The sequence below is a fragment of the Dromaius novaehollandiae genome, chromosome W (genome assembly GCF_036370855.1).
Source record: "Dromaius novaehollandiae isolate bDroNov1 chromosome W, bDroNov1.hap1, whole genome shotgun sequence".
Lineage (NCBI taxonomy): Eukaryota > Metazoa > Chordata > Aves > Casuariiformes > Dromaiidae > Dromaius > Dromaius novaehollandiae.
Window position 1 is genome coordinate 46,817,846 of NC_088130.1, and position 14,285 is coordinate 46,832,130.

Sequence of the window (14,285 nt, forward strand, 5' to 3'; positions counted from 1 at the left end):
AGATTTCTACCTTCAGATTAAAGAGCATCCACTTGTGTTCTGTGACACCCAAAAGCAAAAAAACAAAAAACCCAGCACACTTACATGAAGAGATTTCTGCCTTCAGATCATAGTGGCAACTGTCCTCTTTCCCCCCAGTCCCCATCTTTATTAGCTGCCAGACCAAGCTCAGAAGCAATGGTGGCAGTAATCTCAAATAAAGGAGATGAATTCACCAAAAAGCAACAAAGTGGCACCCAACAGCTTTGCAGGTGGTTAGCACTGAAGAAAAACCTCGCAGCAACAAATCCATCCACATCACACTGGACAAATCCTAATGCTAGCAGATCCATTCCAATGTTTTTTTTTATGTTACTAACCATCATACTCAACCGCGTTCCTCAAGAATACCTCCTCACATATCCCCAAATGGTGATCTTAACATTCCCTTCCTCCTTCCCAAGCCTAGCCCTGTGATCTCTCCTCAAGAGAAAATTGCACCCGAGATTTAAGGCCCTACTGCCCCAGACTCGCATCCTCCAGTACGCTACACTCCAGCCTGAGTACCTCACCATTCCCATCTAGAAGAGAGCTGCAGGGCAGCAAAGGCTCAGAGCCAAGGCCTGCTGTCACTGTTAAGACCATACACTGAACATTTTTATGCACTGTGATCCACCTCCTGCTCTATAATCTTTCATACTAGATGCAGTTGTTCCACTCAATTTCCTAACCAACTGTGCTTGGAGTGCAATGTTACAGAGACAGGGCAGGTCGCGGTGTTACACCGCAGCCAGCACAATGCAGCAGCTGTAAGGCACCTGGAGCCTCACTGTGAAAGCACAGGCCTAAGGCTCGAGTCCCTTCCCTCTATCATATAAGTGCGTTAAAGGCACATCTGAAAAATGGCAAGAGGAGACTGGCAAACACAAGCGGAACTAGTTCACTACAACCAGTTTTGTTTTGTTTTTTAATGAACAGGACTGCAAGCTCTGCTGACAGTGACCGTATCCAGCCAATACTCTTTATAAGCCCAATGAATTGGACAGCAAGGCAGAAAGATACAAAACAAGCTACCTGTTCTTATCGATTTTCCACACATGCAAGAAACCACATCTCACACACAGGAATCCGCAGCTAATCTACTCTCTCCCTTTAGATCCCAGGGGCGTAGACTTCTACAGACCCCAATTCACTGCCGTCCTCTGTGATCCACAGTTTTCCAAAAAACACACAATGTATGCTTCAAGGTGAAACACAGCCTTTTAATCAATGTAGTTAGTAACTTCCAAGTAATAATCATGATATGCTTCACAATATACAAAAGGCACGAGTCCCACCCAGCAGTTTGATACGCTCAAGTAACAGCCCAAGACACCCAAGTGAAGCGGTACTAGATCACCTTCTGTGATGAGAACAAACAGACGAGCTGCAAGATCAGCTGCTCAGTAATCAGTTTCTCAGAACTTCACCATATTTTAGAATGGATCTAAGCATGTGGCTACACCAGTATTTAATGAAACTTTAAAAGAGTTTAATGAAGTATCTATCTTTTAATTTCAGAAAAATCACACTGAAATGTACGATTAAAAACTAAACTAAAGCTGTCCTGATGTATTTTAATATGAGACACGTAACATTTGCAATCATATGTATAAATGTAAAACTGAAGTTTGTTTTAAGCACGTAAGAACTTTTATTACATACTTACCATAATATTTTAATTTCTAGAGAATTTACCAGTAATTTCATTAAGTCATCAACAACACTTAAGTGCGTACCATTAATGTATTTTTCATTAATACTAAACATTGAACAGGTAATTCTAGCCATTAAAAAGCAAGTAAGCAATTAAAAAGCAAAAATCTAGTTCTAGAATTTATTATGTTTGAGTAGCTTTTTTCTCTTTTGCAGCCAGGGCCAAGGCACCATATACAAAGGACCTGGTTCAACCTCTTGAAACCCTGAAAGCTTTAAGATGTAGCATAGGAAGCAGTAAATATTGAGATATGAATACACAACCCTGTCACTCCACATTACTGAAAATTTAAGCGGTATCACTGCAAGACTAGTTTACCAATGTAATATTATCCAGTTATGATTTTATTAATTATATACGAAGCAACTCAGAAAGTCAACATACTGCACAAGCAATAACATTTCTCCATACACACAGCTTCCTCATATCAGTTACCTATTGAACAGATCTCTGAATACTACCAGGACTACCTCTAATATCTGATAAAAAAAACCACTGGTGACTAGATTAAGTCATTCCAGGTACTACAGGCAGTTCATCCTAATCACCTTTCTCCCTGCTCTTCCAAGCTTTTAAACTATAGCAGAAGACAAAACTTTGACATCTCCATATTGTATTATAGCTGCTATGAAACAAAATTGCTATATTCTACAGTTATGTTATTCATGGCAAGGGACAACCCGGAGCTTCCAAGGTAACCAGCAGCCTTGAAGTCTAGAATACATCACTTAATTTCTCTGTGCCTCAATTGACAGAAGAGATAATGGCATGTTAGCCCTGTTTCAATGATAACAAGCCACTAGGAAGGAGTAAAGCAGAAGGATCTAGAGAGATTCAAAAGGTTGATTAGTTTTGAATTTTAGGTGTTATGGCTGCAGACTGGCTAATCAGTTTTTCACTATTACAGAAAAGGACTCCCAATGCCTATAAAAGCGATAGTCCTTTTCCCATGCATCTTAAATTTAAGGCATTAAACCAGTTTACTTCTACATATGCAGAAAGAGGCAGATGAGAGGTGCAGTGAAGGAGGAAAATCACATGCAATTTTGGGCTTGACTTGCTCCAGAAAATTTTCACAAAACTAAAAGAAAGAAAACCACAATAATATTTATTTAAATAAAAAAGAGACTATGTGTTTGCTATCTCTAGGTTTGCTTAAGTGAAATGACACTGATAACATCAACATTGAAGGATATAAACAGTATGAAAAAAATCAAATTACTCAAGGTGACATGCAGGAATGTAACAGATTGATGACAAAACTGAAAGGATGAATTTAGGCTGAGCGTGACAACTGTGTAGCACAGCTTTGGAAGCCTGGAACTTACAGCATATTATCAGAATGTCCTGAAGAGAAAAAAAAAAAATGTATGCAAGAGAGGTATGAGACAATTTAATATATCTTTTCCCATCCTGGTCACCGTGACTTCAAAGTACTGTGTATTCACATGATTTTGTTTTTTGTAAAAACAGACTGAGATCTTTAGCACTCTGTATTGCCTCCTGTCTAAGTGCAGAGGCAGGACTAAGTTACAAGTACTCTCACACAGTTGTCCCCTCCTAGCTTTAGATTCAGGCAAGTGTGAAATGACCTTTTTATTTCCCCCTGCTTTTTTTTTTTTTTTAACTAATAAGTAAAGATGTTCATTTCTTGCTGACCTTCAACGACTTAAATCTGGATCTTAAATGTAATACTTAACCAGGCTCTGTGCCAAGCTCCATAGGCTGATCAGAAAAGCTTTGTTAAATAGCTATCTCACAGCACAAACAAAGCATAATAAATAGGACAGACTTCCACCACGTCATTGAATTAAAAAAATAAAAGTAATGAGTTGTCAATTATTTGACAAAGAATCTCACGTTATGGTATGTTAGGAAATCCATTCAGTCAAGGCCAGGAATTGAATCAAAAAAGCCATTTCACATTTGTAGTTTCAGTTTTAAACAGTAAGAAAACTGTGACCCTTGAAAGCTATCTCCCAAAGAGAAGAGAAATCAGGGGCCAGGAGTGTATCTTGCACCAATTAATCTGCCCGGCAAGAGAAATTACTAACAAGGGAAAAATTTATCTGAAGTAACTTGCTGTATCCCATTCCTGAATCACAGCCATAGATGTTAAATTTTGCGTAACAAAAATGTGTAACTAACGGGTTGGCTCAAATCACTTGGCAGTCTAATCCATTAGCCTGCTGGATACTCTCCTTTTAGCAGTGCTAGTTACGGCACTGCCTTCTTCTCCCTGGCTACATCCTGTTGAACACAGATAATCATTAAACTTGTTGTTTGAACACAGAACATTGGGGCATTTTGAAGGAGAAAAAGACAAGAATGAATATCTGACAGGATTCTCATCGATTACTGCATTTCCTTGGTGAGCCTAGAGAGAACACACATGAAAAATAGGTACTTTAAATACAATCTTTTTCTAGAGTAGCCCCTTGGCAGAAATGCATCAATTGAAACATGCCTGAGTTTTCTCCCTGCATCTCGTTAGAGCCTGAAGACAAGAACATGTGCTTCACATATCTATAAGCCTAATCTGCTTTACTGAGTTCAGCACCAGAAGAGCTTAGTATTGATCTGTCAGATAGACTCCACATCAGAGAGAAACAATACCGAAATGACTGACAGTGTCTTTAGAGGGAAACAGACAATCTAAAAGCACATGCTACTATGGCTTTCATATTGGTTCTAAAAACTAACCAGAGTGTTCCACTCACACTGCTGGAATGAAACAATGCGCATAAGGGGCCACAGAAGCCTTAAAAAAAAAAAAAAAGAAAAGAAAAGAAAAAAGAAAAAGAAAAAGCAATCTAAACACAGACAAATACACGGAAAGTGAAAGGGGTGGGGGGAAAATGCACACACTTGCCAACAAACCCAAGAAAATTGTAGATTTTGACCACTTCACCTGAAGAACAATTCTGAACTGTAGCTTACAGACAAGAGCAAACAAGAGCAATTACTCAGGGTAAAGTGATAAAATTAAAAAAAAAAAAACCCACCCACCACACACGCCAGCTATGCAGCTTCATGCCTGCCTGTCAAGTCTGATATTTATCATTGTCAAATAGTCAGAGATAGTCTAATAACTTGGTCACTACTGAGCTCACACCAAATAAACTACTACAGTCTTTAACACCTAAACACAAACACACATTACTATATGAGGAACTAGGAAAGGAAGCAACATATGACCTAATGAAGAATCACAGTACCATAACTTTTACCCCAGTCACAAATGTTTGCTCTTTTTACCTTTTCATTTATATTATTCCTTCATTTCTTGTACTTTTCTACATTTACTAAAATCCTGAAAAAAGTAATTTAGAACTAGGAAACTCTGTTCACAAGGGGCACCAGATTCCTAAAATCAATTCTCTACTCACAACCTAAATTTTCCAGCTGTGCCTGTGAGTGCTGTGCTCAGAAAACATAAAAGGACTGGGATTATTTTCAGCTTCTGCACACAATTTCTGACTGCTAAATTCCCTAATGTACGTACAGAACTTGTGTACAACTAGCTTTTTAGACTGGCTGAAATGCTATCCTTCTCCCCTCGGCATAATTTAAGACAAACAACAAATTCTTTTTTTAAGCTTCCACATCAAAAAAGCTCAAAACAAGTTAATGCAAACATACACCTCTTACGCTATTCTGCCATGTCTCTTCTTTCCTTATACCTCTCTCTTCTGCCTTGCCTTCCATGCAAGGAGAAAAAGTTACATTGTGGGACAAGAAGGGAATCTGCGTTAGTTTAAAAGCACCATCAGAAATGTTTCTGTATCTGATATAGCATCATTTATCTGTAGAGAACATCAAGAATATCCAAACACATGAAAACGTACTATGCTTGAAGGTCTAGTTTTCTAGGCCTAAAATATTCTCAAAAAAGTTGTAGTGTAACATCTACCTTCAAGCAACATATTAATATACTTTAGTCCATTGTAGAATTAGGTATTCTAAAAAGTCATCATATTCCAGATAGCTGAAAATGAAATCCAGGACAATATCTAGATACTACATACCAGAAGCCAATAATGCTACCAGTACCGTCTTACAACTAAGGTCACCTATTAGTTTCTGTGAGATCATGGTTTTGGTTACTTAAGCATTTGCTGGAATTCGATCACTTCAAATTTTTCTTTCTCAGTACCTGCACAATGATGACTTTTCTGGCGTACTACAGCCACACAGCTCCTACCATTTGAGAATAGAGGTTAAAAATTTTTTCGACAGTTTTCAATGCAATTGTTCCCTTGCTTTGGCATAATGTCCTGAAATTTGGTTAGGGATGATACCCAGGTGTTACAGATGTGTTATTTAATAACCCTACGAAACTAAGTCAACCATACATACAACAAATGAAGAAATTTCAAAAAAGGATAAACTACTCCAATCCTGATGTGCTCTGTAGAAACTCAGAGTTTAGTGCCCAAAGTCTCTGCAGATTCTGAGCGTGCTTCTCTTCAAGGTCACAGACACTGAGCACAACTATTCTTTCCAGCACTAATCCCGGTGGCTGCATGCCACTGTGGAGTGCTAAACTTAAGCACTAAAACCAAGGGGGACTCCAGCTACTGTACTCTGCAGCCTTTTGACCCCGACAAGGCTCGACTTGAATGAAGCAGGGGGGAGAAAGGGGTGGAATCCAAGAGGAACACAAGAGGAGCAGCTAGGAACAATAGCCTAAGTTTAAAGAGAGAGCGGGCTGTTGGCGGGGGGGGGGGACTGTTTTTCCACTTTACTTCAGATAAAGCAAGAACCCTATAAACGGCAGAGTTACAGAAGAAGTTAGTGCCATATATAATGGGGACGAAGTAAAGCTGAGAAAACAAAATTGAAAGTGATTATGAAATTGCCATTTTGAGTGTTTTATTTTGTGGTCTTAATAATCATTTAGGGGGTTTTTTTAATGTAATTTTAACAACCAGATGGATAATTGGCTGTAACTGCTGTAAGCAAAAAGGTTTATTGCTTCAATGTAACAGAAAACAGGATTAATAGCATGTCAAAGTCTGTAGGCAATTTTGATAAAACCCCTAACTAGAGAAACAAAAAATTTAAGGTTTTAAAAGCAAACAGTGCATCAACAAGAGAAAACAAATCTGAGAAGTCATTAGGTCAAACACAACATACAAAGCAGCATCACAGACAAACTTCAAAGAAAAATGCAAAAAACGTGAATGAAGCATCTTGCAAAGAATTTTTAAAAGACACTATAGAAAATTACTAGTTTTATTAGATGTGACAAAGTAAATTATTTACTTATTAGATGTGGCATAAAGCGAGTTAAAACCAGTGCTAACAAACTATTTGTCAAATCAAGAACTACACATGGAATTAAAAAAAGTTTTAATCAGAAGTTACTATCCTTCATGCTGATACTATTCCTATTATTACTAAATTAGCAGGCACAGACAAAACACTACAGATTCTTTGGATAAGTCCACTGACGAGCCACAGGAGCTAAGTAGCACACAGGGGACCCAAATACCAGCTTCTTCTATGGCTCTTAGAATACAATTGAGCTCAGTTCAAATTATTATAGATCCCACTTCTGAGCTCACCAAAGGATTTGACATGAAGGAACATTAAGTTTATGCTTTGCCTTCCAAATTAATACAAAACAGTCAGTCGGTTTTGTGACATATTGTAGGCATTATCAAGAAATGTTAGTGCAATTATCAAAAGACATTAGTGAGAAGTACGACATGGGCTACAGACACCAAGTCTGGCCTCATGCCAAACATTTTGCACCAAATGAAATAAGGGGCTTTTTTTCTTTTTTGATTTTAAACCCTGCAATAAAGTGACCACAACACCAAGAGAAGCAAAGACAGAAGAAAAGGTTAACCCTCTCAGAGGAGCTTTCACAGCTCCAATAATAGCAAAATATATGTCTGACACAAAGCCTTTTAGAGGACCTGACAAACATGCAACAATGCTTGAATGCCTGGAAAAGAGAGGCGAATTAACTGATCAAGAGATTATACACTCTATTAGGAGTGCAGAAGTGACAGCTAATGAGCAAAGGAAAAACATTCTTTACATCAGTGTCTCATCCCTCAGACAGTTGGTCTATCCATCTCTGCTTTCTAAAGGCAGCTATCACTAGTATTTAAGCATACAAAATATTTATTCCAATCCTCACACCTCCCCAAAAACACAGATTTTATATGTCCTGCTGTCTATAACAGTACCTAAAATGACTCTATCAGAAAAAAATAATTGACCAAGGATATATAAAATTAGATTTTTTGACATTTTAAATCTATGACCACAATGCTGCTCATGCAAACACCGCTCAAAAATAGAAGAGTAAAATGTCACTGTTTAAGTAATTCTGAGGATTTCTTTGCAGATGCAACCCCTGAAGAAACAATGTATTAGACAGGAGCAGATACAACTGCTAAGTAGAGGATGAATTAAGTGCACAGCCACATAGCTGTACCCACACAATGCACCCTAGTGTGCGCAGGAAGACCTACGTCCTGTCTTCTTGACAAACTGATCTGAATCCACTGCAAACAGCAGCTTACAAAGATTTTTTTTTAATCCTTTTCTGCATCTGCTCCAGGTTCCATCCCCTTGACAGACTGTTTTTGCATCATGCACTCGCCAAGAGGCAGAAACACATACTAGACCCAATTCATGATGTTACTTGTCTCCCATTCTGTTAGTCCATTGCCAACAGTACAGAAACGCCTGCAGAGAAAATGGATCAAGCCTCTCTTGCCGAATGGGATGAAGAACACTGTTATACACAGCAATTCACACCAGGGAAGAACAGTAAGAACACTTCCAGAACCGCACCTGTGGAACTGACCACTTTCAGTCTGTAACACAGGCCACGGCTAGCTAGTATTTGTCAGCTTCCCTCCCCCCCTCCCTCAGCAGACTACCCCGAAAACACTTTCCCAATCATCAACTATATCCACAGAACAGAGAGATAGTTACAGTCTCCCTGTTATTTCCTCTCCTCTCACATACAATGTGGCTTCCCAGCTGAACCTTCTACTTCACACATATGCCAGCTTTCAGTATTTCAGAAAGAAGCATTTTCATAAAGCCTCCTACCCCAAAGAAATCATGTCTGTTCAGGAGCCACAAATGAGGTCACTTTTCCCGGGAAATTATTTCCTTTCTGTCTGACTGCTTCTCCTAAAAACATGCCCTCAGAAATAAGCAAGGCTTTGGAAAAGTCTTATTTTTTGCAAAGGTCTAGACATGTTATATACAAAACTTCAAAAAGTTTGCCTACGATAGCCAACTAAGTTTCTCTATCAGAGGTGGAGGGAAGTCAAGGCTTCATAATCACTGTGATGCTTGTCATCTTTTCTAGAAATACATGGCATTAGTATAAACCAATCCACCTGTTCCACCAAAATAGCAAAGCTTTCCTTTATACCACATTTTCATTTACACTGCCTGTTTCCATTTCTACAGCAATGACTCTGAATTTAAGAACGATTTTTTTCCATCTCAATCCCCAAATCAGTGTGTGAAGTATAATACTAGAAGATTTTCAGCTAAAAAGTTTCCATGTTGCTTGGGACCATAACCATGCAGAGTTAATGCAGTGCAGTCACCCTGAATTTCAAGAAGCCTCACATCCTTGCGAAGAAAAATTTCCATTTATTAAAAAATAATAATAATAATACACTAAGAGACAAGAAAACAAATACATACAGTATTTTATTCGACACTTGAGACATTTCAGGTATAGCTCATTTCTCTGTTGTTGGTCCATTTCACTTGGCAGTTTAACAAAAAAAAAAAATATCATGTAATTAACCCAAGATTTACCAGACATCTTTTACCAGCAGTGTAGAGGCAGAACTGAAATTAGCAAAAGAAAAAAGGAAAGCCCAAAGGCCCAAAACATCTAGCACATCTATTCAATAAAAAGAAAGTTTCATCAGCTCTGGAAGCATGACTGAAGCTGGTTCCATACGCCAATAAGAGTTCTCCCACATACCCATGTCCTCCTTGGCAAGTGAAAGGACTCTTACCCATACCCACCATCACACAGGTTTCAGAAGGTTGTTTAAGGCAATATAAAGCATACCACTTGAGACCAACACCTGTTAAACAAATTCATGGAAGAAAGATCAAACATAAGTGTTAGCAGAAAGCAATCAAGATCTGTATGGAAGAATATGCAAGATGCAGTTAGTTGTATTGGTCTGTACTACTTATTTTCAAGAGATCTATTTCAATCCACACTTCTCCCAATATTTTGTATGAATAAAAAGTGTTATTTTTAATTGAAGCTTCAGAAGTTGTTTCACTGAATCTGCTCAGTGACAAGGAGTACATATTACAGACCTAAAAGAAACCTGTATTCTGAGGCTTTTATTTCTCTGTGAATATAACTAATACAAGTAACTGGACATAAAAAAAGGAGCTGTAAAACAACGAAATAGGTGCTTGTATTCAGGATGCAACAAATGAAAGGCTCAGTTTCTATGCAAGAAACCTGAGCACCAGGAAAGCTTCCATATATAAACCCAAAACAAGATTTACCCAAGTCTACACATTTAGTTAAGACTTATATTTTGAGTTCAATTCAAGCTGCTTCCTGTTTTTTGGTTTTTTGTTTTTTGTTTTTTTTTCTTTTGGCAGGGTGGGGGGTGGGGTTTAAACACAGCATGATGGTGGATGGGATCAAACACTACTACATCAGGTTCCCATCCAAAAGGAAATAGTTTGGGTGTCCTGTAAATCAAGCTTTGGAGCAAACAGCGTACAAACAGAAAAGAAAAAAAACAGTTGCAAAAATCAGACTTTTAATTTAAGCATATACTGTTTTCACCACATGACAGACTTTTAAAAAAAAGTTTTTTAAATGCATCTTAACTAAACAAGCACACATCACCTAAGCAGATTTATCGCCTGTTAGTATTTCTATTTCTAACCCAAGGAACTGACACAGACTTACGAAGAATAAAGTTAGCTGACCTTTCACTGGAAATCGCAGGTATTTCAGAAGAGTCTAACCCAGAATTTTTTGTTTTAATCCCTTTCTGAATATTCTCAACCACCTTTAAAAGGAGGGCATCACTAACACCGGAAAGAGAAGAGAGGACAAAAGATACATGCGTTAGTTCCACAGAACAATAGAATGGCAGGGTTTTGGGGGTTTTTTTGTTTTTTTTAAATGGTAAGCACGTATACTACTGCTATTATAAAATACCAACTCATTACTTTAGAGCAGGGTTGTATCATAAAGAAAGGCAAATATGTCAGCCAAAGAGGCAATTCAGGGACTTCTGATCTAATCAGTAGTTACTAACAATCAGACAGGGCTATGTCCCCTATCGCATCATACGATCTGCTCTCCAGCTTGCAAATTCACCATACTAATCTCTAGGCTAGTTGCATGAACAACAGATGAAGGTGACAGAGGGATGGGAGAACAGAAGGCAGGTGAGAGGACGATATAGTAAGTTCAGTTAAAAGGCTAATGAATGCAACTTGACTGTAAATAGGAGCTCTCTCCCTCCATCCTTCCTAGGTCATAGCACATCCACTTGAACACATCTGGCTGTTGACTAATTTCTCTCCACTCTAGGACCAGATTCACAGACCAGATGCACATCTCGTGCATCTTCAAAAACAATTTGTTACAGCATGCATTGCATGTGTGAATTGCTCTCTCTGATTCATGATATAGCTAATACTCTTAAGTGCTCAGCTAAGCATAAGTAGGAGTAAGCAAGCATTCTGAAAAATATCCTTGGTATTCAAGATGACTTTGTAAGAGTTACAAAAGACAAAAATTACCAAAAAAACCCACCTTGAAAACAAGGTTTGTAGAGTTCAACAACAGCTTTCACATTAAGCTTTAAACTATCCCCTAATCAGCACAGACTGCTGTTCAATTCTTGTCAAAAGGCAGAAATCCGGTTTACACTACTCTGGATTACAGCAAGTTAAGGGGGTGGAAATCCGGTCTTGCTGTGAAGATCTACCTCCTGAAACTTCAAAATCCTCGTTTAAAAGCTGTCATTGGCAGCCTCAACCTGCAGTGGAGATTCCCCTTCCCACTTTACAACCAATTAATACAGATGGGAGATTTAGTATTTAAAGGACTAAAGAAAATCTCCAAATCTGTTCCTATGAAAAAGTTACTCGCTTTCCACAGACAAAGGCTATCATGCAAAAAGTTAAAGAAAAGCTAATAGGTTCTTAACACACTAAGAAGCCCCAAAGGAGCTGCAACAGACTTCTCACTGCTGAGCAACAATATGCACCACAGATTTGGATTTATCTGCCTAGTAAGAATTGTCACATTTGTTCAGCACTAAGTTGAAAGCACCTATCAGAAAAGGCATCTTCCTGAAAAGTTTGTAACTTTGCAAGTTCAATACATTCCAGATATTATAACCTGTTTTACATTACTTAACAAAAAAATAATAATCTCAAATATAAGGAGGCTTTCCTTTTCTCTCTTCTCCCTCCTCCCATTGAAACACCGGGGATGTAAAGGAAAACAAAAGAAAGGAAGTACATTCATCGCTGAGAGGGACTTGAGCAAGGGGCTTTCTAAACAATGGGTGAGAATGATGTAGTTTGAGGTGGTGCTCCATTTTGGTGAAATAGAAAAGAAAAAAAAAGCCTTACATCCTATGCCTAATTATTGTCACATGCTGTTTATTAATACGCTATTTTTTGCCATAAGTTAATATTTTAGCATTTGATACATTATCCAGAAGGACCCAAACTGCCTAATATTTAACCAGTGCACACCGCTAGAGAATCTTGAGTTAAAATAATATTTGACACCAACGTTTTGTCATAACCCACCCTCCGTTTGGAAGACGTCTTTGCTTGAGTTAATGAATGCCAACGGAAAAGTCAGCCAAAAGACGACTGAAAATGACAAAGCCCTGCTGCGTCCCTTTGCAAAGTGTGGCACAAATCAGCGGAAACTGATAAACAAACAAAACTTTCTCCCCCAAATAACGGCCGTATTGCTGCGTATTCGGAACAGAGCACAAGTTACAGCCAAGACTGACTGCTGCGTGGGAAAGCCAAGCGCACGTCGTTACCACTCTCTGCGCGCCCGTGCTTTGCCAACGCGACGGGGAGAGCCCAACTTGAGACACGCGAACCGCGACCGCGCAGAGGAACTACTCGGCGGCTGCGAGCCCCTGCGCGCCCGGCCGCGGAGCCGCCTGCCGCCCCCGCCCGCGGCTGCCGCCCGACGGCGCGGCCGTTGGGGCCAACGGCCGCTCCGGTCCGAGCCCCGGCCCCGCCCGCCCGCCCTGCCTCCCACAGGTGGCGGCGCCGCGCGCCGGGCCCGCGGGACGGCGCCGCCGGCACGCCTCTGCGCCCCGCGGCAGGTAGGGGAACTTCGAAACTGAAGGGAGGCGGGGGCCGCTCCCGCAGGCGCTGCCGCGCGGCCCTACCTGAAGCCCCCGCCTCCGCAGGATGCCCGGCTCGTCCATGGCGCCGCTCCGCCGCCCTCACGCCGCGCGGCGCCTGGCCATGCCGGACTGCCCGGACCCCGCGCGCCGCTCCGCATCCCCGCAGCTGCCGAGCGCTGACATCACGGCTTATCTGATTGGCGGCGGGGCGTCAGCTGACCGGGCGAGTTGTGCACCCCAGCAACTTCGGCGCCCGCCGACGGGGCAGCCCCGCGCGGGGGGGGGGCGGGGAGAGGCGGCTGCCTCCGCCCCGCCGCGCCGCCACCGCCCCGGCGCCCCGAGGCCGCAGCCCCGGGCTGAGGAGCTCCGCGCTGTCCCCGCCGCCCGCGGACGCGGCTCCGGAGCCGCCCGGCCCCGCGCCGAGTGCGCCACGGCGAGACGGGCTCAGCGGCGGCCGTTAGGTGAAGCACTCGGATGCGCCGTCGCAGAGCGGGACCCATCACGTGCAATTTCACAGTCCGTTTCGGCTTGTTTACCTGGCGCCGTCTCGCCTTATTTCAATTCCGGGCAGCCAAGAGATGAATAATAAGTTTTCGTTTACTCGCGAAACGCGACGGTCACAACGGACCGTCACAGCGCCCCGCACGCAGTTGCCCCGCACGGGCCACGCTCCGAGCACAGCGGCCGAGGAGGAGGAAGGTGTTTGCCTTTTCTTACCAGCTAAGCTGCTGGTTAAACAGAGCATTGATTTTTTCAAAAGCTGTCATCACACTATTAGCCTCGGTATCAATTGATTATGCAATGTCATTAAAAATATCTTTCAGATTTAAGAACCCTGTCACTGAGTAAAATTGATTGCACTTTATGCTCCAAAGCAATCGCTGCATACATCTCGAGATTTACAACGGGAGGTCTTGTCAAATACTAAACACCAAGAGAAACACCCCTGTAAATATACCTACATATTTTCCAGTTGGGCATCTTAATCTGATACTATTTAAAATTTGGAAGTCTTCAGACTACGATTCAAAGGGAAAGCATGCTCTCCTCTGCAAAATCAAATAAAAACTAAAACAGTCAGAAATCATAAACTGAAGTTGAACACAAACAGGACTCCGACACTCCTATCACAAACATGTAACAAATGGCACCAATTCCATTTCTTTGAGAAATTA

At 40.9% G+C, this 14,285-nt stretch overlaps 1 protein-coding gene across 5 annotated transcripts in view; it reads right to left on the bottom strand.

Annotated features, from left to right (window-relative positions):
* Positions 1-14,285, bottom strand: part of LOC135323508 (microtubule-associated serine/threonine-protein kinase 4-like) — a 290,162-nt gene that overhangs the window by 180,429 nt on the left and 95,448 nt on the right. Inside the window, exon 1 of one of the 5 annotated variants that reach the window (XM_064500497.1) lies at positions 13,153-13,328. The exons of the other annotated variants lie outside the window; for them this stretch is intronic. Within the exon in view, the coding sequence (XP_064356567.1) occupies positions 13,153-13,191 (39 nt within the window). The 5' untranslated portion in view covers positions 13,192-13,328. Of the gene's footprint in view, positions 1-13,152; positions 13,329-14,285 lie in introns of those variants that run through there. 5 annotated transcript variants of the gene reach the window in all.